At 37.1% G+C, this 26,874-nt stretch overlaps 4 protein-coding genes across 6 annotated transcripts; 3 read left to right on the forward strand and 1 right to left on the reverse strand.

Moving 5' to 3' along the window:
• Positions 1–1,292: 1,292 nt before the first annotated feature.
• Positions 1,293–6,214, reverse strand: LOC137955450 (syntaxin-71-like). 3 transcript variants are annotated; one of them, XR_011113152.1, is made up of 10 exons: positions 5,758–6,213; positions 5,559–5,684; positions 3,147–3,312; positions 2,956–3,041; positions 2,676–2,744; positions 2,547–2,591; positions 2,274–2,336; positions 2,059–2,135; positions 1,868–1,961; positions 1,293–1,492 (listed from the first exon to the last, which is right to left on the reverse strand). XR_011113152.1 is itself a non-coding variant. In XM_068802408.1 (10 exons), the coding sequence occupies exons 1-9, from the start codon at positions 5,911–5,913 to the stop codon at positions 1,946–1,948; spliced, it is 804 nt and encodes a 267-aa protein (XP_068658509.1). In that variant the 5' UTR covers positions 5,914–6,214; the 3' UTR covers positions 1,293–1,492; positions 1,900–1,945. The 3 variants fall into 3 exon arrangements, 2 of the variants coding, with proteins under 2 accessions (XP_068658509.1, XP_068658498.1); XM_068802408.1 differs by having other exon boundaries at positions 1,900–1,961; positions 5,758–6,214; XM_068802397.1 differs by lacking the exon at positions 1,293–1,492 and having other exon boundaries at positions 1,640–1,961.
• Positions 6,215–11,311: 5,097 nt separating this feature from the next.
• LOC137966237 (uncharacterized) lies at positions 11,312–11,724 on the forward strand. The gene has a single exon (XM_068812837.1). The coding sequence runs from the start codon at positions 11,366–11,368 to the stop codon at positions 11,573–11,575; it is 210 nt and encodes a 69-aa protein (XP_068668938.1). The 5' UTR covers positions 11,312–11,365; the 3' UTR covers positions 11,576–11,724.
• Positions 11,725–11,798: 74 nt separating this feature from the next.
• Positions 11,799–12,143, forward strand: LOC137962609 (probable 3-hydroxyisobutyrate dehydrogenase-like 3, mitochondrial). Its single transcript, XM_068809588.1, has one exon. The coding sequence runs from the start codon at positions 11,799–11,801 to the stop codon at positions 12,141–12,143; it is 345 nt and encodes a 114-aa protein (XP_068665689.1).
• Positions 12,144–15,232: 3,089 nt separating this feature from the next.
• Positions 15,233–25,278, forward strand: LOC137966006 (tobamovirus multiplication protein 1-like). The gene is made up of 13 exons (XM_068812480.1): positions 15,233–15,545; positions 17,211–17,261; positions 19,963–19,996; positions 20,519–20,605; positions 21,012–21,063; positions 22,572–22,749; positions 22,854–22,949; positions 23,096–23,156; positions 23,382–23,446; positions 23,651–23,725; positions 23,842–23,917; positions 23,996–24,162; positions 24,855–25,278. Exons 1-13 carry the CDS (start codon positions 15,438–15,440, stop codon positions 24,876–24,878), a joined length of 1,074 nt encoding a protein of 357 aa, XP_068668581.1. The 5' UTR covers positions 15,233–15,437; the 3' UTR covers positions 24,879–25,278.
• The last annotated feature ends 1,596 nt before the right edge of the window (positions 25,279–26,874 follow it).

Genomic DNA, 26,874 nt, shown 5'->3' on the forward strand with positions numbered 1-26,874 from the left:
AGCCCATCTCTCAATCTGGTAACAATTACTCCAATCAAACAGTTGGCAATGCAAGAACATCTGGACTCTAAATTCCAAAAATTACTAATGTGAACACGCTTCCGGAGAGGATCTAGAAGAGAGGAAGAGGAGAATGAATTCCCGAGTTGAATTTCTAAACAAGTAAATTCAAAAGGCACTACTATCACGCATCGGAAAATCGACCTGTTCGACGCTGGATTGTGTCACTGAATTAATTGCAGTACTTGTCCGGTACTGCTTCGGCGTACAGCGAACGGAACACGACCTGTGTCGACTTGGTTCCAACATCTAAGTAGGTGAAGGTGCTCCAGACTTTCTTGCCATGACATCTGCTCCTCCCGTCCAGAAAAGGGCAACGTTTCCATCCGTCCCTCCACCAAACTTTGTAGGAGATTTGTCCTCCCCAGTTGATAAAGACTCGTTACCACAAGTACAAGCCAAAAAGGGCGCTTAGTTAATAGAGAAGGAAGTGGGTGTATAGGGTTCTAGGCAATCGAAATCAATAAATGAAGATCGTATCACGGTGGCCACCGCACTCGTAAGTGGGATCGGCTCTTCTGGGATAACTCTGGCCATCAAAGTAGCCTTCTGGGGGGTAAATGAATGATTTGTCAACTTGTTCAGGTCCAAAGGCCAGGCAAATGAATGGAACCTGTAGTTCACGCACGGTATAATTTGGCCAACACCATGGATGGCGCAAAGTGCATTCAAACGGGTGAGCCTGATTCACCCGCGCGAACACGACATGCCCAGGCAAGATGTGGAGGGGGCAATCAACCGGCACCCACTGCATTCAAGTGGATGTAGCAACGGAAATTGGGTAGGCTAGAGTCTGACCAAGTGGCATCATGTCCACTTAGAAAGCCTTACGGCTACCGAAACTTCATAATGTCATTTTAGACAAATGTTTACAACTGAATAGAGATGTTGGAATTCCCTACAGTGATTATGTGAGTTGACCAGAACTTCTGATAAATTTGTAGAGAAATAAAATAATTCTTTGATTATTACAAATTAAATATATTAGGTCTTTATTTATAATATTCATACATAAATTTGAGTTAAATTTAATTAACTATATCTTAGTTACACCTAGAGGACAATTCTTAAAAGATATCCTACGAACAATTCTAACAAAATAGTAGATACTAAAAAAAAAATTATCTTCTTTTACTTCTTTCCCTAGAAGATTAAAGGGAGATAAAATACCCTTTTTAGACAAAACAAATATAAGAGAAGAAAACCACTCTTATATGAATGTCAATGCTCCATATAAATGACTAAGTCTAAAAAAAAACTACTCAATTTCATAGAAGGAAAAAAGGCCCAATTTTATGACAAAAAAAAAAGGTTACTCACAAATTAAAAGTAGATAAAAAAATTACCATTTGGGTTAATAAGAAGACTTGGCTAACGTTGAATGTTGGACACACTCCTATTCTTTGCTGAGTAGTGGATCTATAGGTATTTCCTGAAGTGATAAAAATAATAAAATATTAAAAAAAATTAAAGTTTAACATGAAGTCTAGGATTTAAGTAAAAGAATAATAACATTCATACTTCCAAATAAATTGGCACTCATCAAATCAATAGAATAACAAAATATTTTCAACTCAAACGAAGGACTATCACTGGTATTCTTTTATGGGTTTCTTCAAGACAATCCGTAACCACACATAATATTATATAATCACCCTTTCCGGGCATTCCTTTCTTCAAAATTAAACAACAGATTGGTAAAAAAATATATAAGATGATTCGTTGATTCCGGTCAATCACAAGCAGTATCCAAATGTGGAGAAAGAAAATGAAAGCCAAGAAATAAGTAATGAAAATGAATACACACATGGAAAAATCTGAAGCTCTGAGAGACGATACCAGACACCCCGGACATGGCATGCAGCCAGAAAAGCCTTCCACCATGTTACTTCTTTAATACACTGCAATAAAGGACAACTTCTCAGAATACATAAATTGCAATCTATAATAAAGCAGTGATCAAAATATTAAAAGAACAAGAAAAAGAAAGAGGCATACTTGTACAAATAGGCAGCAATACCCAGGATTATACATAACAGGATGATATCAATACAGAAGTTACGGCTTGTCCTGAGCTGTAAAACGACCAGAAACAGAATTTAGAAGCAGACTACAAGCAACAATTGCACCATATGAAGCTACAACTGTTATGAGAAAGACAGACATCAAATTTTGTTTAGGAATTTTAATTTGGAAAACAGAAACTTAGTTACCTGAATAACTGTTTCCTTCAGCCTCACATTTGTATTTTTCAGATCTGCATTGGCTCTATCCACCTGATAGCATCAATAGAAAAAACATTACGCATAAAATTTTAGCCCGTGCAAACGAGAGCCCATGACTTAACCCTCAAGGACAAAAAAGCAACTTGATAAAAGGGGCAGCCATCTTGTAACATGGCAAAGCGTGTGATGAGACCTCAACAGAGACTGTAAACTTGTTGTTTCTTGCTAGCCTAAAAAACCAATAAAAGAAAACGTACTCACCTTTGCGTCAATCTCATCCACCAAAGGCACTTGCCTGTCCAATTCCTGTATAGCATCACAACAAGGTAAGGGTTCCAGTCTCTACCACATCACACATTGTCACAGCGTCAAGCTAGAGAAAAACCAAACCTCATTCATGTCATGCACCATATTTTTTAATGTATCCAATCCTTCTGCTATAGTATCCAACCCTTGATCCTGCAGGAAAGTCATATGAAGTCTATCAAGAAAGAGATCGGTTTCTATCCACCAACAGGAACTAGAGAAGCAGAGTCAATTGTGAGCCCTATTGAAATGATGTCTCTCAAGCACTAGGTATACCATACTACCATCTCACAGTCAACGTCCATTGGTGACTATTACAAAAAGTAATAGAAACAAAGAAGTGTGGAACTAAAAGAGAACATACCTGCCTAATCTTATGCATCTCATACTCCTGCCTGAATTTGTTTGATTCTTCAGTTTGTTGAAAGAATTTACTGTCAAATCTTCCATCTACAGAAAATTTAAACAAAAATAGAAAAAGCTAATAATTAGTATTTTCCAAACGGAAATGTAAACAAAAATAAAATGAAACTACTAGTACGTTAGGTCAATCACCTGAATTTGAGTCGAACCTGATTCCTGTGTGAGAACCTGAAGCGGCCCAACCTCCGGTTTTCTTGGTTCCAGTGGCAGAACCATCTGGTATAGATTGAATTTTCTCTGGCAAAGCAAGAACCAAATCATTGCGAGCAGCTAGTTCTTCACCAGAAAGCCCTTTGATCTGTGAATTTACAATATGCTTAGATATGACCAATAAGGGTCTTGCACGTCCAAATATTGTTCATCTAGAAAATGGAGGGCCATCATATGACCTTCAAATAAGAGACATGTCCTAAACAGCTTTATGAAAAGAAAAGTCAATATATGTAAGTACCAATTCTTTCAGTGAAAACATCTAATACCAAAGTGTCAAGAAAATAATGTACTTGAAAGACTTTGTTTTTGTCACAGAAGATGATTCCATTCAAAGCAAAGAAAAGAATAAAAAGAACCGATTCAGCAGCCCCAAGGGCCGAAAACCAAGAAAATAAGCAAAGAGATGACAGGACATGGAGGACTGATCATTCAATAAACTAATTTATCTGCAATTCAATTTGCTGATCTAGGACAGTGAGAGCAAGTTACAGAAAGGTCTTTGACAATATCTTGAAGTTACAGAAAAGGTCTTCAACAATATCTTGAAGTTACAGAAAAGGTCTTCGACAATATCTTGAACCTCTTTAAAGATATAAACAGTAGTATTGTTACTTGCTACAGAAAAAAAAAAAAAAAAGCCTACCAGCTTTTTGCGTATCAGTTTAGCCTTTGTTTCTAATAAGATGACAGGATCATGGCTTCTTAAAATTCTTATATATACAAAGTGCAAACTAGCTCCCAAAATGCAGAAATATGAAACCAACCAGTTCGAGTACTAGATACCTAGCCAATACTCCAACACTCTAAATATGAATGAAAGTGGAAAGGTAAGCCCTTAAACAGACCATATACTAAGCTGGCCCAACCCCAACACCCACACTTCAGGTTGGGTCCCACTAGCATTTAATAATCCACCAAGCTCTATGTCTAATATTACTGACGGTCCCTTTATCATCGGTTTGTTTTGGATCAGCCAATCAAGTAGCTCTTTCCACCTTCATGATGGCCCTCACTCAAGCACCAGGTAGACTTTTCTATTTACAAGTCTCTCTAAAATAAGGTGATCCACTCAATGATGGGTTTCATTTTGGATCCAGTAACTCATCAGCCTTTATGACAGCTCTTACTCTGGAACTCAATAGCCTTTTCAATACACATTCTCTCTAGGAATCGAACAGGGCACTTGCTCTAAAACTGAATCATAGATACCTAAGTAAAAGCCCAAAAGTACTAGTGGTAGAAAATCATGCTCATAAACCTATCCGGAAATTGTTACCACGTACAGTTTTACCTTGCAAAATGCTTCATATTTTCCCTATATACATCACTCCAAAGGCTAGTTCACCACATTCAATATTTATTTGATGAGGACACATCCTTCTCAACCAATTTACCATCCCAAAAGTAAAAAGAAACATATGTCATCCTCCCAATCATTTTCCAAACTGAGTTAGGTTAGCAGCAGGAATCTCCTTTTCATAGCATAGATGATATAAGTCAAACACCCACGAGTTAAAAATCAAGACCCCACATTTTGAAAACTAACAAGTGGGGCCTTGAGCACCCTATATACGGACCATCAATCAACATCAGATTCACATTCTCCTGAGTTGTTCTCTAAATGTGAAGCTCCTGAATTTGAATAAGCATGTCTTAAAAGATACTAAAGAAATAGAATAAAATACCAAAAAACACTTGACCAAGGAAAATATTGGCAAAAATCATGAGCACTTTATCTCTTAGAACAATCCTGTGGGCTTGATTACATGCATCTAATAATCCATATATGCATCAAGATTCCATTATTCAGCCATTTCACATGGACTTAGAGTTGGAAGTTGATCACTGTCACCAACATCATTTATGGTGCTTCTAGTATTGCTAACACAAACAAGAAGATGACAGACCCATTACCCAGATATTATACAACATCAAGTGTCCAGACAAATATATTCTGTATGAAGACAGCGTACCAACATCTAAGGTTTCAACATTATCACAAATATGGAATTCAGTCCATGTTCAACTTCCTCTTCATCCGTACGCAAAAGACTAAAAAGCAAAGGAGCAACAAATAAATCAAATATAACAAGAAGACGCTTCTTCAATGTAACCGTAGTTGCTAAATATTACTACGGAAACCGAAAGATCATCAAGTCCAAACAGAGACCAGAAACAACTACACCAAAAGTAGATAGAAATGCGACAAATGCGGGCTAAGCCGTGTGTGAATAAACGCACATTAGTATGTCAGCCGCATTCAAACAAGCGAATTCATACAAAATCTATAATGAGGAAATTCAAAAAATCTGTCATCTTATGCGAATGGACCTTTTTAATCGCTAATCTCTGCAATTTCGGAACCTCCTCCATCAATCGAGCCTTTGTACGTCGAATCTCAGCGTTAATAGCTACAGAAGATGCCCGATTTTTCTCCATTGAAGCAGTCTCCGCTTTCTAAATTGAGAGAAGTACAGATTAGACCACTCTAGTGATCAGAGACAAAGCAAACAAAAGAAAGAGCAACGACCTGGAGAGCTGCTTCAATGTCCGCTTCCACAGAAGCGTAGAGACGAGCGAAGGCATCGTCACCGGAGACATTAAGTTCTCTCTGCTTGTCGACGTCATACTTATCGTATTTCTGGCAGATCGAATCAACGCGAGTAAGAATATCGATCACACTCATCTTTAGGTACTAAAATACTGCTAGCAGTGCACTCCCAGAAAAAGAAAAAGAAAAAGAATCTGGGCCGCCAGTATTCAGATCTGCAGCGGGATTTCTTCTTCGTCGTCTCCGATCTTCCCTGAAGTTGACGATGGGAAAGGGGGGAACCAGTAAATTGCTCAAACTTTTCGCCAGGGTGCCTCACTGGCACGCTACGGAAGAATCCGCCACAGTGGGCCGGACGCTTGGGAAGTCGGTTAACTGGGAATGCCCATCGATAGAGTCCACGCTACGTAACCACTGTCCAGGCACAGGCATTGGCGTCTCGGCAGATGAGGTGCCTACAGAAAGTAACGTTTCCTGTAAAAGATTGACGTACGAAAAGGTGATGAGAGCCGTCAAACGAAACAAGCGCGTAGTTTTAAGTTTTAAACGGGCCAGTAATAGCGGGCGCATATACAACTACTAACAAAAACGTAAAACTTGAAAATAACATCCCATTCAGATATTGAAAAACCTTGAATGAGTACAGAAGGGATAAGTCTAACAAAAAATCTACTATTAGAAGAGAAATTTATCTAAAAAACTCAGATTTCAAGAGAAAAGAAAACTAAATTTACATTAATGCATAGAGAAATAACTGGAGAGAGTAGGGGAAAGAAGAGATTTTGGACAGAATTGATATTTGGCACTTTTGGTAGTAATATCTAAAAAATATAGCTTAGAATTGGTTTATTGATTAATAAACTAGCCTCAAAGAGCTTCAAATTGAAACCTAATTTGACTAAAAAGATTCGTTGTTGAATATTTTTGATCTCTTGATTTTCTTCGTTTTGTAGTTTGACCCTTACCAACTCCATTGTGAATATCTCCTTAAATATAGATCAGATTGATATGAAATTTTTTTTTGTGAAACTAAACTTCGATACCTTTTATCTAAGTATAAGTTTTCTTCATAAAATATACTTTCTTCAAGAGAAATAATCATAGATTTTAAACTCTTTAATCTGGCCAAATTGAATACTCTTTCTTCTTTGGCCAGCATGACCATAAACTCTTTTGATATCGACATCTCCCTCTAAAAAACTTAGATTAAGAATTAGTTGGATAGTTAAGAAAATAAACTTACAAATATTTCTTTTTATATATAAATTTTCTTATAAAGTCTCATTCTTGATGGTATAAAATGGTTCAAAAGTTGAAGTTTTTGTTGTTGCTCAAACCTCTTTTGCAATTTGACTTTTGTTGCTTCAAATATATATTTTTCTTTGTATAAAACTCCAATTTCCAAACTTCTTTTGCATTGGAAATTAGACTCAAAAATATTGTTGTAAATATGTAATTTTAATGCAAAAAGTTAATTATGGAGGTGTGAACTCCAAGAAAACAATAGGTACTAGGACAGGAAAAAAAGAAAAAAGATAAAACACGAACCTAAACTACTAGAGATGATAGATCAGAAAAAAAAATCACGTTATCTTTATGGGATAACCGAGTCAACTCACATAACCTGCTCTAATACCATGTTGAATTTTTTTTTAAGAGAAAAACTTCACTAACTTGTTGTAATTTGAGTACATGGGCCTTTATTTCTAATAGAGGAAACAAGTAGAATCCAATTACAATTAAACTACCCTTGTCCTAGTTACACCCAAAATTAAACACTAAAAGATAAGTTCTACAATAATTGAATAATTGAACATAAATAGAAGACTAACATAACTAAAACAACTTTAACTAAAATTCTTTTGTGAGACTTCCTCTTGTGAGACTTGTGTAGGACTCCACCATAATAATTATGCCTTTGTAAGACTTCTTTTGTGAGAGTCATGTGAGACTCTTCCATACTTGCTCTTCAATATATTATATTAAATTTAAAATATTTAAAATAATAATAATTTTTTAGTAATTTTTGGCAATAATAACTTCTTTATTATTGTGAAGTGATTAGAAATATGATAAAATATTAATACAATGAATATAATAATTATTATTTGATCTTCATTTTGATTAACTAATATTTATGTTAATTATTGATAGATCCAATTAATTATATTAACAATATATATTTATTTTAAAATTGTATATAATAATTCTAGTTGTTACCCTACTTTTGAAATTTTATATTCTAAATATATACCTTCTAGAATCTCTTATACCAATTACCAACAGAGTATATTTCTCTTCTTTAATTACTCATAAACAGCCTTAACATGACACATGGTATCATCTCAAGTTCATATTAGGTTTAAACTGTTTAGACCTCTTAATAGAGAGAGTAGGGTGAGAATCACCTTAGGGAGGCCTTAAAATCACACCTCCCTGTCTCTGTTCATAAGTATGAATCGTTTGGACTCAATCCCAACTTGTACCATCTTAGTGTATTCGTGAATACTTTGTCACAATCATACATGCCACTCAAATGTTTCTCATGACTTATGTAAGATTTAGAATCTTATGATGAATAATGTGGATTGATTGAGAAAGAGGGAAGAAGGATTAAGGATTGAGTGATGGACCTAATCCTCCCTCTCAACATGTATTTATAATATTGAACATCTTACAAATCATATCAATATCCTTTACCCTAAAAAGGAAAAAAATGGACAAGAAATAGAAATATTTTTACATCATTATCACTATACTCATTTACATCTTTCAACAACTTATTACTATTGTTTGTGGATCTTACAACACCATGTGAATGTTGGGAAAAATTGGTACAGTGTAATAGAAAATTATACGGGCGAGGTCTCTGGTTCAAGTCCAGGATGGCCCAGCTGCGCCAGGGAAAAGAATCGAAGAAGCATCTGACTCCTTCATGCATGCTCCACTCGGCTCGGGGCGATCATCAGATTATAAGTTCATTCCATACCGGACCAGACCGAAATAGGGTTATGTTATGAGAAGGGGTCATTCGAGTGTATGTAAATAGATACTATGTTTACATATGGATCCCTACGTCGTTACATTCCATTTAGGATGTGTCATTGACATCAGAGATGTCATTCAATCGAGGAAGATTGTATTAGGGTTCAATTCCCGTCGTTCGACCTCCTATCTTCTTATTTACGGCGGCGAAGAAAAAAAATATCACTATATTTTTTCTTTTTCCTAGTTTTTCTTCCAAGCGCAGGATAACCCCAAGGGGTTGTGGGTTTTTTTCTACAAATTTTAATAAATATTTTTACTAATTAAATTGAATAATTTTTAAAAAGAATATCGATTTTGATATGTCAAAGACCTAGGTGTTCAATCTTCTTTTTGTCCCGTACATATACAATAAATAATATAAAATAAGTAGAGGTCAATGAATGAAATATGAATACAACAAACAAAATAGACTATAATACAACATAATCCAATAATTCATGAAAAGTGAGAACAAATAAGCACACAAATTTGAGATAATTGAATAAAATAATTTAGGTTTTTATAGGAGAAGATGATTGATGTGGGCAATGTTTGGCATGGTTCTTTTTTGGAACACACCATTCTAATTGTTGGAATTATGGTTTCAAATATATTATTTATAAAATAAGATTATCATGATATTAGAGGCATGGGGCCCACTTCTAGATGTTTTGTCATTGAATGTTCAGTACAGGGAATAATGGCCAGCACATCCCCCTGTAGAGGTAGATTCATTGGGTGCATTGGCTGGACACATCCCTTGGGCATAAGGAGAAGTATTTCTCTTGAAGGGATGTATCTCTCCTAAGGAGATGTATCCTTATGAATAGTCATTAGTGTTACACCCTTTGGAAATCTATAAATTCCTCCATGGTCTTCTTACAAGTGAGGTTAAGGTTATTTGCACACCCAGTCTAGCTGAACGGGAGCAAGCTTATCACTTGTAAACGAATCATAAAAGGTTATCTTGTGCACTTCAAGTTCTATTTATATTCTTTAAGATGAAAGGTATGCTCTCTTTATTCTTATTATTTCAATTCTATAATATATGTATGACTCTCATGATAAGAAAAATTATGGAGGATTTAATATCTATTTTTATTATGTTTATTTTATTATTATTAAATATCAAGCCTAACACTAATGGTTGTTGACTAGTAGAAAGGTCATCTTTAGCCACTTTTTCCTTCTCTTATGAGCAATCAAGACTTATTTTCTCGGTTGTTCTAATGGATCGTCGAACAAACTCTTCCATTCAATTGGTTGGGTGAATGGATACTTCCATTACCTTTTTTTCTTTCATGTCTAATTGAATGGGGGCAATTCAATTAGATGGTCTTCTTTATAGAGCTTGCTTTCTTATTTTTCTCTTCTAGCCTTTGTTGGGTTGGTCATTCAATCCGCTAGGTAAAATGTCTTCAAAAGTGAGTGATTTGCACTTCATCATTCTGTTGAAAGAGCTTGCTTTTGCTTACTCTGTGAATGGACCATCACTCCCTCCCCTCCCCTCGTAAGTATGACCCTGGCCAGTCCGTTCAACTGCCGTGTATTAGAAAACCAATTCAGACCCATGTTGGGGGTTCGGGGCAAGTGGACTCCGGACCAATTCGACTGGGCGACTGATTCAAGCACAGCGAAGCGTGGAATTTTCTACTTTAATTAATACAGACGTTCCTTTCGCATTTGACAGGTCGAATCGACCACTTTGGCTTTCTTCCTTTTCTCCGAAAGCTTAAGATACTCGTCGAAAGCGTATTTTTTATTGACCATCAAACCAAAGCAGAGGATCATTAAAAACTTTTAAAAACAAAATTCGCGTCGAGCCGTTGGCGACTTGGCAAGAAATCAACTGGAGTATGCGGTGATCATTAAACCTCTGTAGCCAACGGCAGGAAGCCAGAATTTTAGTCGTTTGAAGCAGTCAGGGTTTTGGTGAACGTGATAAAGACTCACCTTCTTATGAATGTTGACCCACTCTTTGAATTCCACTCGCTGTCTTCTAGACTCTACACTAATCACAACTAGAACTGAAAATAATGGTAAATTACTGCATCAATGTTTGGTAGATGAACGGTTCCGCTACTCCTGCTTGCACCCATTTAGCGTATCTCACTAGCTTCACTTTTATGGAAAAGGTTGAATTGTGCTGATGCTTCCATGGCCTCCCAAGCTTTCTGCCTCAAAAGCCCAGATTCTAAATTCTGGAAAAACGCGGATTCATTTTTCTGCTATTGGAAATGGCCAAGCAGCCCTCTTACGTACTTACGCGTCAATTTCAGAAGCCGCCGTAACCGGATGTGTTGAGTTCTTGACCCATTTGGGAATTAAGTTATTTCCGAATTAATATCATTAGATAGACCAGAGTCCGCAGGGACACTCTGGCTGCGAAAGTTCCCTCGGCCATCAAACCGTGTTGAAGAAGAAACCCCAGAAATTTGAAAAAGCCTCTTTTTCTACCCTTTATAAAGTGCAAGCAACATTTATCAACTGCATTGTAATGAACGAGGTTATTGTAGCTTCTACTCGTCCACTTCCGCGCCTCCGTCCTCTCTTCTTTCTTATGGGGAAACGTTGGTTCAAGCTAAAGAAAATGAGCAAGGAGTCGTGGCCTTGGCGGTTTCATATCCCTCCTGTATGGCGGTGGAAACGCTTAGACTTTCAGCTTTCCATTCTGGACGACGTTCTCTTCAAGATTGTGTCCATCGTCGAGGCCATCCTTCTCGTCTCTGTCCTCTGCTTCTTCTTCCTCTGCTGCGGCTGTCATATTTGATATTCAACGTCTTCTTTGTAATTCTTGATAGTAAATGTTTATTAAGTATTTTGAATTTTTCCGTTTGTGATCATCTAACATTTTTTCCCTACCCAATCACTCCTCCTTCCTTTGGAACAATGAAACTACACGAATAACAAATTCCGTCATAGGCGCACAATTTTGTTCTCTTTCTGAATCTTTTGTATTTGGAAGATCAGTAAATAGCTTCCGATTCGCAGTCATGGAGATTCCCTACCCCGGACCCATAAAACCTAGTCAAACTCGGGTGGGATGGATCGCTGTCTGCGTCATGGGAATGGCGAGGGCCACCGTCTACGCTAGCTCGCCGGATAAAGCCGTCCCATTGCAGCAGCGCGGCACCAGTCTGGCCTATTCCCCCGCCGACGTGGCTCGCACGAGCGACGTCGTGTTCACCACCCGTCCGATGTCCGATCCATCGTCGGCGGGGTCCAAAGTGATGGAGCTGTTTGGGAAGAGGATGGCCGAGAGGGACTTTAGAATGGGAGATTTTGCAGAGTATATGGTGAAGGATCTGGGGATGGGGTTTCAGGATGAGGTTGTCTGACCCGGTGCTGCTTTGTGTAAGGAAATGTATCAAAGCATGTTGGCTAATGGAGATGGGAAGATCGGCACACATGCCCTTATCACTGCCATTGTTTTTGACTGGTTGTTTGCCTCAAGAACAAGAAATGTATATCAGTTGCTTTTTCATTTGGGTGGTGATAATAAGCGTCTAAGTATTAATCATTTTTTATTATGAAATTGAGTTCAATCTAACAAATTGCTTTTTTTCTCTAATTCATGGTAAATCACAAATCTGGGAAGAACCTGGGCAAGCCCAAAACTCAGATGAATATGCACAGTTTGTGGTTTTTTAACAGTTCGTGATTGCAGAAATCTGACGTTACGGCCTTCTTTATTCCATCCCAGTCATTGGGCTTCGAAGCGAGTTCAATTTCAATTCGCTCCAGCAGCCCCTCCAACTGATCTCTAATCTCTCTGGCTCGTTTCATGCTCCGAACCTGAATATAGTTTTTATAACACCATTGCTTAAGAGTAATTTGTTTCTCTCCATGAATTGCAGCTCTTCAGCAGCGCAATGTCGTCTCCCACATTCCCGGTGTGGAATTCGTCATGGACTTGTTTGTCCTTTTGTGGGTAAAACGTTGAATTCCCAACAGAGCATCGCAGCGATTGAAATAATCTACTCCGAACACTTTAAAACTTATCTGAAGCGACAAGCATCTTCGACGGCATTGGGTGAAGGGGAAATTCAGCCACTTTTGTCAGCTCTCCAACGCCATTTAGTGCACTTCGTGCAAAAAGTATTTCTAGTGCTTTTAAGTAATGGTTCAGCTACCGGAGGTTCCATGATAATACCCAGGCCCTTGTATCTCCGGCAGAGTATGATCTCAAATCATTGTGGAAGTTATAAACACTATATACCCGTTCTTCCTGAGTTGCCGGCTCTTTTGTTACAGAGCTTACATATACGATTAACAGGTGTTTTTATATCAGTATGTTGAAAAGTATATAGAAGAGTTTTACATAATTCTCACACTAAGAAGTCTTATTCAATTATTCTAGGACTTATATTTTAGTGTTTGACTTTAGTGTAACTGGGATAAGGCTAGTTTAATTGTAATTGGATTTTACTTGGTTCATTTATTATAAATAGATGTTCATTATACTCAGACTACAACAAGTGAGTAAAATATTTATCTTTTTAAGAAATTTAATATAACATCATAAATAATGTGATCATTTTTTGGTTTATCATCTTTAGTAGTTTAGGTTTGTATTCTACATTTTTCTTTCTTTCTTATCTTAGTACCCATTGTTCTTTAGCATTCACACCATCATACTAAATTTTTTATATTAAAAATTATATATTTAAAGAAATATATTTGAATATAATTTCTAACACTAAAAGAATTTTGGCAATCGGAACTTTTTACAAAGAGAAATCGATATTTGAAACAGTAAAGGTAAAAAAAATAAGAGAGGTTCAAGTAGCAAAAAAATCAAGCTTCAAGGCTTTTTATTCCATCGTGAATGAGACTTTATATGAAAATTATATGTAAAAATAAATATTTATAAATCTATTTTTTAACTTATTAAAACAAATTGTTTGTAATTCTGAGATATGTTTTTAGAGACATGAATATTAGAAGTACCAAAAATCTCTCATTTTCCTTTTTTTTCTCCTATTATCTCTACATACATTGACGTGAATTGAGTTTCCTTTTTCTCCTAGAATCCTAGTTTTTTTATCCAAATTTATCTTCTAATCGGAGAGTTTTGGTCAAACTCGATCACTTCATGATGTGCTCGTTCAAGATATGCAATATCCTACATTGATGTTGTTTTCAAGTTTTGTGTTTTTGTTACTTAGTCGTGTATTTTCCGCATATCAACTTCGAAAAATTATAGTCACCCCAAAATAATTATACTTTTTCAAATTTATTAAGTTTTAATATTGTAGTCTCCCCCTAGTTTTTTTTTTAACAAAAAAAAGGTCACATTCTAGATTCGTTTGGAAGTACAAGTGTTGCATAGTCACCTCCTTTCGGTTAAATTTGTTTTCCTCTAATATTTTTTCAGTCTATCATCTTGTGTTTTTCATCGTTTTAGAACAATGCATAACCCACTACCTAGAAATACAAGTCAAGTCTTTTATTTTTTACCTAAAAAAGTAATTGTGTTTGAGTTACCTTTAAAAAGTGGGTAATCTATTTGTTGTAGGTGGAGTGTTGTAGATTGTATGAAAGAGTCTTATATGACTCAAGAATTCTCACAAAACCAAAATAATATAATAGAATCTTATAGGAGTTTCACAGGAGGAAGTCTCACAAAAGAGTATCTGTTCAATGGGGTGAGAAAATAAATTTCTTATGATTTATATAGAAACAATGGGGAAAAAACCAAGGACACAAATGAAAAATAAAATGGATAAAAAAATGTATTTCCAATATAAAACTTTCCTTTCAATGGGTAAATTAGTTGATTACTTGTTGTTCCAAAATGTGCATCTCAAACATGCATCAAATATTTGTATAAAGGTCCCATAATTTCTTCAACTCTAACGGTGAAATTAATCACTTACATCTCACTTTTAATCTTATTTTTATTAATTATAAAAATAATAATTTATTTTTAATTTAAATACAGACAGCATAAAGATTTTTTCATTGTTTCCTATGATAAAACAAATACAAGAAAATCAATTAAAAGATAATTTTTAATAAGAAAATTAGTCTAAAAAATAATGGCGGGACCACGCGGATGACCTAGTCACCTAGTCACCTAGGGCTAGGGCGAGCCAGCGGCACGGAGGCCACGTCTCGTCGATACATCTCCATCAATGATTAATCAAACGCATCACCCTTTCCCAAGAATGTCACGTGTCTTTGTAACTACAATGTTCCGCTACATGCGAAGCGTCCATGTTGAGAAAATCCGGAGTCAAGCGGCTCGAGGTCGCGCGCCCTTTCGATTAAGGCGACAGCTACCGCAGTTTTCCTCTCCGCTGATTAATTGAAATTAAAACGAAAACAAGGAGGTAATTGGAATTAGGAGCTAAAGCTTAATTATTAGTTTTTAATCCTTCTAATAAACCCAAACGACTACAACACTCTTTCTGAGTCCCGAGTGTCCTCGCTTCCTCTCATCTCATCTCCATTCACGGACACAGGACAGAATCCCATCACAAACAACGCCCTCGGATCTGTCGATTGTACTTTCATTTTTATTTTATTTTTGTATCTTTTCAACTGCTTGTGAGAAACTCGAACGGATAAACATTAGAATCTGATTCTCCAAGGACTAATCTCTGCATGTTTTGGCTCTGCTGACCGAAATGCTGCGCAGAATCGAGCAGGGGCGTTGCTCGCCGTTGGTTTTGGTTGCAGTGAATGCCGCTCTTGCCTGTTTGGATGGAATTATTGCTGGCGTCGCATTCTCTCAGGTCGGCTGCGCGTTGATTTTGTTCCCCTCTTTCTCGCTGTTTACTATATCATTCTCTTGCGTTCTCTCTTCGCCTTTCCAGTGAAAAAATCTTGTGTCAAATTTCCGGAATTAACTTGTTCAAGCACTTTTGATTTCTCATGTACAACTTTTGACTTTCCTCTGCTTTTCGAAAATCACTATATGAATTAGATAATCGCCGGGCAAGTTGCAAATGGTCCTTTTTTTTTTTTTTTTACATTTTCTCTTTTAAAATGTACATAGAAATAAACGAGAAGAAGTCATAAATTGCATTTCTTAGAAGAGACATCACTGGGGATGGAATGTGAACGTGGTTTCCTCTTATTGTAAGAAATCTAACCACTCTTTATAAAATAATAAGAAAATTTTGAAAATAAGTTTATGTAGCACAGAACAGTTAATTCAGTGTCCCAGAGGCTGACTTACAAATTCTTTGCCACTGCGGGGAAAGGAGTTTGCAAGAGATATTTGTGAGTCTTACTGGTATCTGTAACTGAGGCAGATCCCATGATCAAAGCTCTTGATTTGATATACTTATACAAGAAAGATTGCTTATGGTATTCACTGCTGAAAGACCTCTTAGATGGTGATTCAGTTGTGTTCAAAGTAACTTGTGAAGATTTGTGTATGCATTGAGTGAAGGGTGAATGATGACTAGGCACTGACATTACTTTGTAGTATATGTAGTACATAAAGTGTTATAATTCAGATACAAAGCAGAAAGCAGTGCTGAAGAGGCTGTATTTGTTTGTTAATGAAAATTTATATAGGGTAGAACTGAAGCAAGAGAAAGGAAGACTACTAATGTTGCATCAGTTCAACAGCATGTAGATACTGACAATCTATAATGAGGGTTACACCCTTCCTCATGATATTAAAGAAAACAAAGTGAAAGAAGTTTCAACAAAGATAAAGACTGAAAATGCTATTGGTCAGATATATCATGTTGCGGTATGGGAAATGTGGAGAAGAATTTGGTTGACCATCATTGAGTATTTTCCTTAGCAAAATGTATAAAACGAAGCAATGCAAATGGATGAAGGGGAGTATTGTAGGTACATAATTGAAGAACAAAAGGATACCTATAATTATTGGGGAATAAAGGTAATTAATCATAATATAAAATTTTCAGAGAGTAGCTAAAATGAGGTGTTGGTCAAATAACCGTGAGTTTTAAATATTAATTTGGTATAATGCCAAGCGAATTGATTACCTTAGACAACTAGCAGAGAAATATCAGGATAAAAAGAGAACTGCGCTGACAGACTTTATTGTTTAAGAGAGACTATATGATAGAGCCCCTAGAGACCTGATTTGGCTGGTTTTAGGAAGAACTTCTTGCAACTATATATTGATTCTGTTAATGATATTGAAGGTGTTTTTAGTAGTGTGAGAGCAATGGATTAGGATTCAATTGTGTTTCTCATGATTGTGGCTGAGAGCAACAATCAACTTCTAGCCCCTTCTTTTGTAGTTATCATAGATGCACAGGTGCTGATATTGAAAAGAAAAACTTCATTTCATAATTCAAAGTAAAACATTTTTCTTATCTCATAATTGTCCACAAAAAGACTATTCCTTGGTCAGAATGAAAGTTTGCATAAACTTCTGGTCTTAACCTGATTCAATTACTTTGTGATGACAGTTAGTAAGGATTCATTTGTATAATCAACGGATTGGATGGACACGTCAAAAGGTATGCTGTTGTTGTCATTTGATTTAATCTTGCTAAACAGAACAATTTGAATTTGGCCCGTCCTGATTTGGTACAATTTTTTTTTTGACAATCATATTATATTCCCCAATTCATTGGGATACTTGCAAGCAAAAAAACTGAAGATCATTTTTTATTTTATTTATTATTATTTCTTATGGTGAACAAAGAAGCTTTTAAACTTAGCATGTAGTTGCTGGTTACTCTGTTGCCAATCTGCACAAGCACAGTTGCATTTACATTTTAGAACTCAAATAGGGAAGGCCCTGTGGTAGTATTCAGATAATGATACAAATATTGAACGAATTGAAATCCCCAATACTGGATATATTCTTGAAACCAGCTTGCTTCTTTTCCCCCTAAGAATAACATCTACATTCAACAAGGATAAGTTTTTTTTTGTGTGTGTGAGCTATTAGTTATTATGTTGTGTTGTGCATGTTTGTTATCTTCTGCATATTATACTATCTGCATTAGGGTTCCAGTTCTACTGCTGAAGTTCTCATTGATATCTTTTGAGGTGTTTAAGACCTGGTGTCACGCGGTTAGATTTAGGCTAAGTCCGTCTAGCCAAGCGGAATATCTACCCCGTGCGGCCTAGTCCTTCCCAAGAACTAGTCAGCCTCCTTGAGCCTCGGATCCTCCAACCAACACTTCACACAAGAAGTTGTAAGACAAAAAGGGCAACGAAAATACCAAGATATGGAAGAGAAAAAGCCAACGTTGTATTGAGAATACAAGATTACAAAGGATGGCCAAACACTCTTGAAGGCCAAGACTAAAAACTCTCTCTATACACTTGAAGAGCAAATAATACTAAGGATTTTTCGACTCCTTTACAATGGGAGAGGCCCCTCTATTTATAGCCTCTCCTTTGGGCTTTAGAAATCTCTAAAAACGCCAAGAAATCCGCCAAATCCGAAAAATTCGAATTCTGGCGTCAGAGGCGCCCTGGTCGCGCGGGCGCCTGGAGTCCTGCTGGCGCCAGACACCTGGAAACCCCATTTCATGCGCCTCTAGTAGCGCATGCGCCTGGACGCAACCCCGCTTCGCGCGCGTGCATGCGGATACGCCTGGATTCCCGATCGCGCGCGTGCGCCTGGAGTCCTGCTGGCGCCCGACTCCTGGAAACCCCATTTCGCCCCGCCAAGACTCTGTTGGCGCGTGCAACCCCATTTCAACCCGCCAGGACTCCTGGTCGCGCGCAACCCCATTTCAACCCACCAGCGCCCCTCCTGGCTGAAACCCCATTTTGACCCGCCAGGACTACTGGCGCGCGCAACCCCATTTCGCCCCGCCAGAAGTGTCTATTGGCGTGCTGCCTTGTGTCTGGGCTGGCTGCTGGGGTTGTTGCGTACCTTGCTGCTTGCCCATCCGTTTGGCAAGCGTAAGTACGTCTTCTTCCGTTGCAGCTGATTCCGGGCCGGCCATATGTGTGCGCCCCTCTGGGCTGTGCCATTGCACTTGGCCTTGGCCATCGCTGCTATTGCTGTGCACTGGACTTGCACAGTCTTCGGCCTTGGTGTTTGGCCACACCATGGCTTTATCCCCCGTCTCACCTGGTCTTCTCAACAATCTGGACCCCATGGTGGCCATACTTTGATTGATCTCACTGAATGTGTACTTATCCTTTGATCCCATAATATCACCAAATGCTTTTGTTTAGTGCCTGTGGTATTCCTTTTCTTTTAGTTCTCTGTTGCTACACGTCTGAACTACAATTTTGTTGCAACTATTGTTTATTCTCTCTCCACAGTCACGTTAAGTGGGCAGATTCATTCATTATCATGCAATTCTGGTTTTTATTTTAATACTTTTAATGTTCTAATAAAATTCTTCTTTTCATTGAGAATATGCAAGCAGACTAGCAAAAATAAGACTGCCATAATCTTAGAGTTGCTTGACATGCAACAAATGCTTAGAGGAAATGAAACATATCTTTGGTTTGTGATAAATAATTGATTGTAATTTGAAAATTGATGTTGGTAGATTTAGTGATAAAACAATTGGGGTCGGTTGGGTTATTAATAGATTTTAGTAAAACTATTGAAATAAATTGAAGATTTGATCTTATGCCTCTCAGTTGAAGGATGGAACCTGAGAGGCGAATTCCCTTGCTGACGATTATGCTAGATTGGGGCACTTACAACATTGTATCGTAATTTCTTTTTAAGGCGTGGGTTCCTCCTCTGGATCCATCTGTCTGGGGCTGCTTTGCCTTTTTGTTTCCACGTCTGTTCAGTGTTTGGTTGTTTCTGTTTTTGCTTTTAATAAAATTTGAACATCTTTAAAGAAATGTTTTCTAGTAAAACAACTTTTTTTTATCATATGAGTTTTCAATTGAATTTACTTGAAAATTTCCTGCAAGTTCAGAAGAGTTTCCTAGAAAAAGTTTAGGAAAGTTTTCTATCTCAAATTGATTTTCTACCTCAAGAAAGAGTTTCCATTAACCATGGGAACACACTTTCTCTGTAAGCTGCCCAGAGACTCCTCTGAAATCTTGTAGTCTTGTTTAATAAAATCATTTGCATCTTCTCAAAGAAAGAGAAGGAAAAAGAATGGTAAAACTGAAGAACATTATATATTTAAATATTGTAACCTATTCTGGATGCCAATATAGCAATTCATAGGCTTGGTATTTCTCTTGTAGTTTGCTCATTCATATATTCATGTCCTGATGCAGGTTTTCCATCTCATGATTGGCTGCTCAAACATAGGTATGACACTACTTTGAGCTAATTCTGTTGGACCACGTGATGGCCAAGTTTTTTTTCTTTTGAGCATATATTTTCTGAAGGCAGTTTTAAAAATCAATAGTAGTTGTGATTGATTGCTCTATTATTACTGTTGAAGACAATTTAAGATTCTATTATTGATCTTTAAGGACTTATACTGCAAATAGTAATGTACTTCACATTTTGTTTTGGTTAGAACTGATCATGTGGTCTACCATTTCTTTCTCCCTCATCTTTCCTTGAAGTAAAGGGGTTGCATTTATGAAGCTGCATCTGAATTGATGTACTTTGATTTGCATAGTTTTGTGTCATTCCACCCTTAAATCGTGTCTGACTGATTCAATCTACAAAAGGCGTTTTTATCTGCCTCTAAGTGGGTTATGGTCACTGGTTTTCAATCTTTCTTAAAAAACATTTATAAGTTAGTTTGTGTTGAATTATTCTGAGCTTTTGCTTTCATGACCTGTCATAAGTTATCTGTTTTTTAATTTTTCCATATGGCAGGGTTCTTGGTTTATTTTATATCAACTCTTTTCGCTACATGTGGAAGATGTTTCTGCTGGTCTTTGGCTTGTAGATTTATCCTTATGGGTATGTTTCCTCCAGACTTTTCCTTCTTGAGTATGATCCTCATGTCCATTCGGAATCATTTGGGATCTCAAAAAAATAATAAATAAATAAATAATGATATAGAAAAATGTTAATGGATAATCTATTTAAGCAAGGGCAGATGGAACTTAAACAGCCAAGATACTAAGGAGAGAACCTAAAAAGTTTGCAGATCTGAAGTGAAGCGAGACATATTCCTGCCTTTGATGCATAATTTATTCAGTGAAGAGTATAAATGAGCTTATGAAGAAAAAAGTTCAAAAATTTATAGTTGTCTGTTGTCAAAAGATTTTTTTTTTAATAATGTCAAACGTTAAAGCATAAATCATGTTTCTTTGTATCTTTATCTCAACATGTTGAGAATTTTAACTTTTCAATCCTTGTGCAGCCTCTCCTCAGATTCTATTTTTAGCAGCATTCCTTCTACTTTTATCATTTTGGTACGCTCTTTCTCTCTCTCTGATCTCTTCTGTAATGGTGTTCTTCAACTCCCTATAGAGGTTGTGTAGGATAGGAATTTATATTTATTTTAATCCAAGAGACTGGAGTCCATTACAGACAGGAGACAAGTTATGCACCAAAAATACTCTTTTTGTTAGCAGGGCTCAACCACATAACAATAAGTGGCAATTGAGAAGGCTATAGCAGATGGAAAAAGTTTATCTTGCGGAAGTGGAGATTGGCATCTCAAATACCAACTTTGATGAAATAAATTTCTACTAGATGTCTGCCTCGCTAACTTTGTTTACTGAGCAGGAGGATATTGGTGGTGAAGAAGCAACATCTACAAAAGATGAGTGCTACCCAGATGCGAAAGTTGCATAGGTGACAAAATGAGCAAAGAAAAAGAACATTAAAGCATTAAAAACACCTATCGGTAGTACTGATAGATAGGCGAGAAAATAAGGAAGGGTTAGATGAGAAAATAAGAAAGAGCCATTTAAAATGGTTTGCACATATTAAATGGGTTCTAGTGTGTTTGTGAGAAAGGTGGCAATTGCTGGAACAATAAATGGAGGAGAAAAATAGAAGGTGGAAGGTTGGTGTTTGACAAAGTCTGTGTTCAATATGTTCATCTTCGGGGTGATAAAATTCCGATGGACAAAAAACTAATCCATAATTCTTCATTTGATTTCTCTTTTAAAGCCAAGGATTGAGTCAAACACTAATTGGATTCTGCTCTCCCTATAGACATGTACAAGTAATTTTTTGTGGTGGTGTCTCCAAACTCGTACTTCCTAATTCTGTGCAAAACATAGTTTAGATGATTCTATAACAGCAGTAACATTTGAAACCCCTAAATTCATCAGTTTGATGCTTTACACTTCTCTAGCTGTTTCTGGTAACATCACTTCATTAGAGACTTGTGGGGTCCATAGGGTTTCTCAACCATGTACAACCATTTCAATGACCATTCTGAGTAGAATCTTTTCATTTCAACAGTGGAAACTGTCTGTCTGTAGGTCTCCATGAAACTGTAACTGCAGCTTGATAGAAACCATCCTTCAAAATACAATCTTCTCTTTCTCTTATGTTATGAGGAAGGCAATAGTTGTAAAGACTGGTGGATAGTGCAAGTAGTGGCAGAGAAGTATTTTGGTTTCTTCCCAATGTGATGGAGATTTAAGAACTTGTATTACAAAAAGCAGGCTAGGAAGACTTCAGAACCACACAAAAATAAAATAAACAATAAAAGTAAAAAGTTGTACTAAACTTTTCGAGTGCTATATCATCTGTGGCCATCATTACTGCTTCAGTTACTATTTGACACCAAACCCCCCATTCTGTTACTTGATGTTGTTCACTTCTTATCCTCACTCCACTTTGTAATAGGAGCACTGTTTTTTGCTGTATAAAATTGAAATTACAGTTGTTTGCTGCAGCACGACACAGGAATATATAATAGCTCAAAAAGTTCACTATATTCTAAAAGTTGCGTCTTTTCCAGGGTTGATCTTTGTCATCAAGCAAATGATGAGGATGAGGATGATGAGGAGAATATTTCTTGTCAACCTTTATTGGGAAAGATTAAGACTGCCACTGGTTCACATCAAGTAGATAATCATCGGAAGTGTCTCTCTTGCAACTGGATTCATGTTGGTAGTCGTCAAAAGTTTGTTATTTTGGTACGTTTAAGAACTCTTTTACTAATGCATCATTTACATTTAGGTGTAGTTGATTTGAGAAGGTGGTGTAAACATTTTAAACTAATAGTTTTCTATTTTTTTAGGTTATTTTATTAACCTTTATCTTGATGATGGCATTTGCTGTGTTAATATGGGTTGGTAAAGGCAAAAATCCAATTGATTCTTCAACAGTGGCTCGGGTATGTTATACGACATCTTAACCAGTTGAAAAGTCATTGAATATATGGATTGCAATTTACTTCAATCTTGTTCTTTGTGATTTTGTTTCAAGGTTTGATTATAGCAGTTCTGGAAATGCTTCACTGCTTCTCTTTTATCTGTGCAGGTTTACCTTGACCTTTTTTCTGTAGCTATTCTTTTATTAGGAGGAGCTCTAGCTTGCTATGGTTGGTACTTTACTTATTTTACCTCTTCACCTATCTCATTTGTAGTCAAAACTTTCGGCATTGTTTTTCTGTTATACATCGTGTAAACGAGGTTCTCAACTGTCCTCACTATTGCAAACTTCTCTTGATGATATATGAAAGCATTGTCTTCCATGTATTTTGCTCTGTCATTATCTGGTTCACCAGCTAATTCATTCTTTTTGCCTGATGTCTCATTTCTTTCAGGAGTGCTACTGTTCTTGAAAATGAGCAAGGTACGTTCAGAACAGGCCTCTACTGAAATGTGGAAGGTAATTACCAAAGTGGAAATTTTCTGTTCTTGAAATCGTGGTTAGGTTCATATATATCAGGTTCAGTGACAAAGATTGAGATGTCTTGCATCATTTATGAATGGAGTCATATATTGGCTCCAGTAACCCCTATTTTGTATCTCCAAATTCCTAAACATCTTTGTCCTGCATGCATTAACTCGGTAAAATTTCTCTTTTGTGCAGGTTGCGGGTTTGGCAGTGGTCTCTGTTGTGTGTTTCACTTCATGTGCTTTAGTAGCACTTGTCACCAATATCCCTGTATGTGATGCTGTTCGAATTCTGTTCAAGCTCTTTCTATTGACACACCATTAACATAGAAGTTCAGCACGCATTATTATTATTCTTCAACATTGTGTGAATTGTCCTAACTGCAGGTGCTTTATCATGGGGACTTCGAGTACAATATTGCTGTAAAGACTTCAATTTTGATAATTGTGTATTACTTTATAGGTACTCCTTATCCTGAGCAAATATGACAACTTAGTCCATTTAGGTCAGTTTCAGACATTGGCTTCTCACTTTACGCAGGTTCTTCAGTCCCCTCGGGTTTTGTACTTTGGGTCATGAGAGAAATGCCACCACGACTTGTTGTTGCTACACCTGTACAATCTAGAGTTGTGACTTACATCCGGGATGGGAGGGTGGCTGTGCCTCATACTCAACGCTGGACGACTACAACCAGCTCGCAGAACCAGGTTTAAGTTCACAATCATTTTCTCATAGAAAATGTTAATAGTTTCTTAGTCATCAGAAATCAGCCTTGCATTTTTCTAACCTAATAATTTCCCTGATAGAAATTTTTTGAATATAGAATTATAATTATATGGCAGTTTTTTTTTTCTTTAGTTATTGAGTCAACGTTTTTGCATGAAGCTCTTAATTTCCTCAACCAAAATGATGAATCTTTACCTACTAATTACTTTGTCTTTTGCCCTCCCTTCTAAGTTGTTCAAATGATTATGGAAGATAGATCCTTTAGGTGATTCTCTAGTTAGATGGAAACTAATTCTATCCAGCAGTGTAAACCTCGAGCAAAATGTTATCATTTCTTGCTAAAGGTATTCTTTGGTCGATGGAGGCCACATGAGAAAATTCCTGGGCAACATTTAATTTGATGTATGTAGTAAACATACTAAAATATTTTTAGTCAGGAAATCGATGCAGCTTGATTCAATGTGTCCAGCTTGTGTAGCAATGTTCGATTGCATCTGTTTCTACGTGCGTGAATTTTGTGAAGAGCTGAATAATACAAAGTCACCCTTTTTTTGTCTATGATGATGCTTATTATGTTCATTTATGTTTAACTTTGTCTTGCTGTAGGGATTTTGGTCTCTAAATCACAGGGCTTAGTGGGAAATGTATGTAATGGCTGAACTTGTAACTGCAGGTTTCAAAAGCAAGCCCCATATAACTCTGATGGCATCAGCTGCGTACGGTTTGCACTCACATGCCGCTTGAGTAGCGAGCGTTACCTTTGGGAAATTCATGAGAACAATTTCACAGTGGCACCAGACTCGGGGTTCCACCCTCGAGGGAATAAACGCAGCCATGCATTCCAACCTGTCTGGCATCAGTAATTTTATACATGTAACATATCAAAAATGTGCTGCCCCGGTGTACATGATTAGATGACAAAGGCGGAGTACTTTCCAAGTCATTACCTCTCTTAATTACCTTGGTGGGAAGTCATTTAAATGTGGAAGCTTTCTTATCCGTTTTTCATAGCTATTATGGCTGTTTGGGAAATATCTAATAGCCTACTTCTGATGTTTCTCTAATGCCCGTAATTGATTCAGAAATTGAAACATCAATCCAGTAGATTGCATGTTACTGTCTTTAATTTTCAGGCCCTTTTCCCCCAGACTCTTTGATTCAAACACTAGCATAAGCAATCCTCTATAAAATAGTTGTATTGCTCATTTACTGTTTTAAATGATTTATTTGCACCCTAAAATCGTATATCCATCTTTTGATACTCAAAGCAGTGCCAAAAGAAATTTTAATTTCTGTAACCTCCATCGATCCGATGGTATCATATTTTATTTTTTTAAATAAAAAATACTCTTTACCATAGAGATATGAGATACGACAGACGGGATCTGCTCTTCCCCCTGTTTGGAGGTAGGGGAAAGAGCTCATGAGAGGAGTTAGGTTCTTCTTCTCAATTCGTCAATAGCTTTCCTGCAGTATAACACCGTAACTCTTTTTGTCTTGTCAAAACCTTTAAAACGTATATTTTAAGTGTTCTTACCTACTGACAACTCAGAACTTGCGATAAAGTTTTCCGCCTGTTGATTTCGTCGGGACGACGGAAAACCAGTGAAAAAAATTGTGCCTGTTAAGCTATTGGAAGCGCTGATCTAAAGAAAAATGGAATGTATGCAATTTGTGAAACCTGGAGAAATTTCAAGATCACTACGGATAGGTTTTCTCGAATGTTTTGGAAGGGATAGAAATGTAGGGCAGTCCTCTGAATTAATACACGACGGAATCATGCCAAACCTTGAGGCTGCCACGGCGAATATAGGCCCGGTGAAATAGAGTACTCGCATATTCATTCAATAATGCGAGACTCCTTGGATAGGCCGAAAACGTTCTTCAAGAACTGCAGAAAAAGGGGGAAAAAAAGGGTGGGAGGCTAAGAGAACAGCCAAAATCACAGGTAGAAGAGAAGAAAAGTTGAAACTTAAAACCATAATACATGTCTAAAGCCCTATTCTTGAAAGAGAGGAATAACTCCCATTCAGATGCATAGAGGCTTCAAGGTCTCTCTTTGCCCGCAACGGAACCAAGCTGCACAGAGAAAGAAGCAACGCGGTTCTCTCAAAAGGCACTAGAAAATTCCATCTCCTGCTTTCTCCATATAAAGAGGGATCAGTCGAAGGTTTAGGGTTTTTTCTTGCTTACGAATTTCCTCAAATGCCCTTACACAAAGAAAGAGTCGGCTCGTTGTGTTGTGCGACTCGGTTGATATAGACTCGTTCATTGACCCGAGTCATGACCTAATCTGCCTTTTATCTTTGGGATGCTTTTGAAATAGGCTAGTTCTTGTATGAGATGTAACTATTGAAAGAAAATTTGAGATAACCAGTTTTTGATTCGGGGATTCCTTTTCTTTTGCTTTCTGAAGCGAGATACCCTTTTTCCAACTGCATCGGGGACTCTAAACTGCCAAATTGGACTAAAATCAGTTCACACTTCGCAGTGACCTGTCGCCGGAACGGAAAATAAAAACCTTCCCATGTCGTAAAAACCTTCTCATGTCGTATCTCGTAGATGCCAAGTCGCCATGGCGATTGTCAGGATATCGTCTTAATCCAACAACCCGTCTCTCTCAACGTGTGATTAACGCACACCAGATCACATCATTGAATAGTTGTCATCTACAGGCTCCTTTTCGTGCCCTC

The sequence above is a fragment of the Aristolochia californica genome, unplaced genomic scaffold (genome assembly GCF_029961685.1).
Source record: "Aristolochia californica isolate CCGP_79_NKW_82.1479 unplaced genomic scaffold, dmAriCali1.0.hap1 SCAF_1, whole genome shotgun sequence".
Lineage (NCBI taxonomy): Eukaryota > Viridiplantae > Streptophyta > Magnoliopsida > Piperales > Aristolochiaceae > Aristolochia > Aristolochia californica.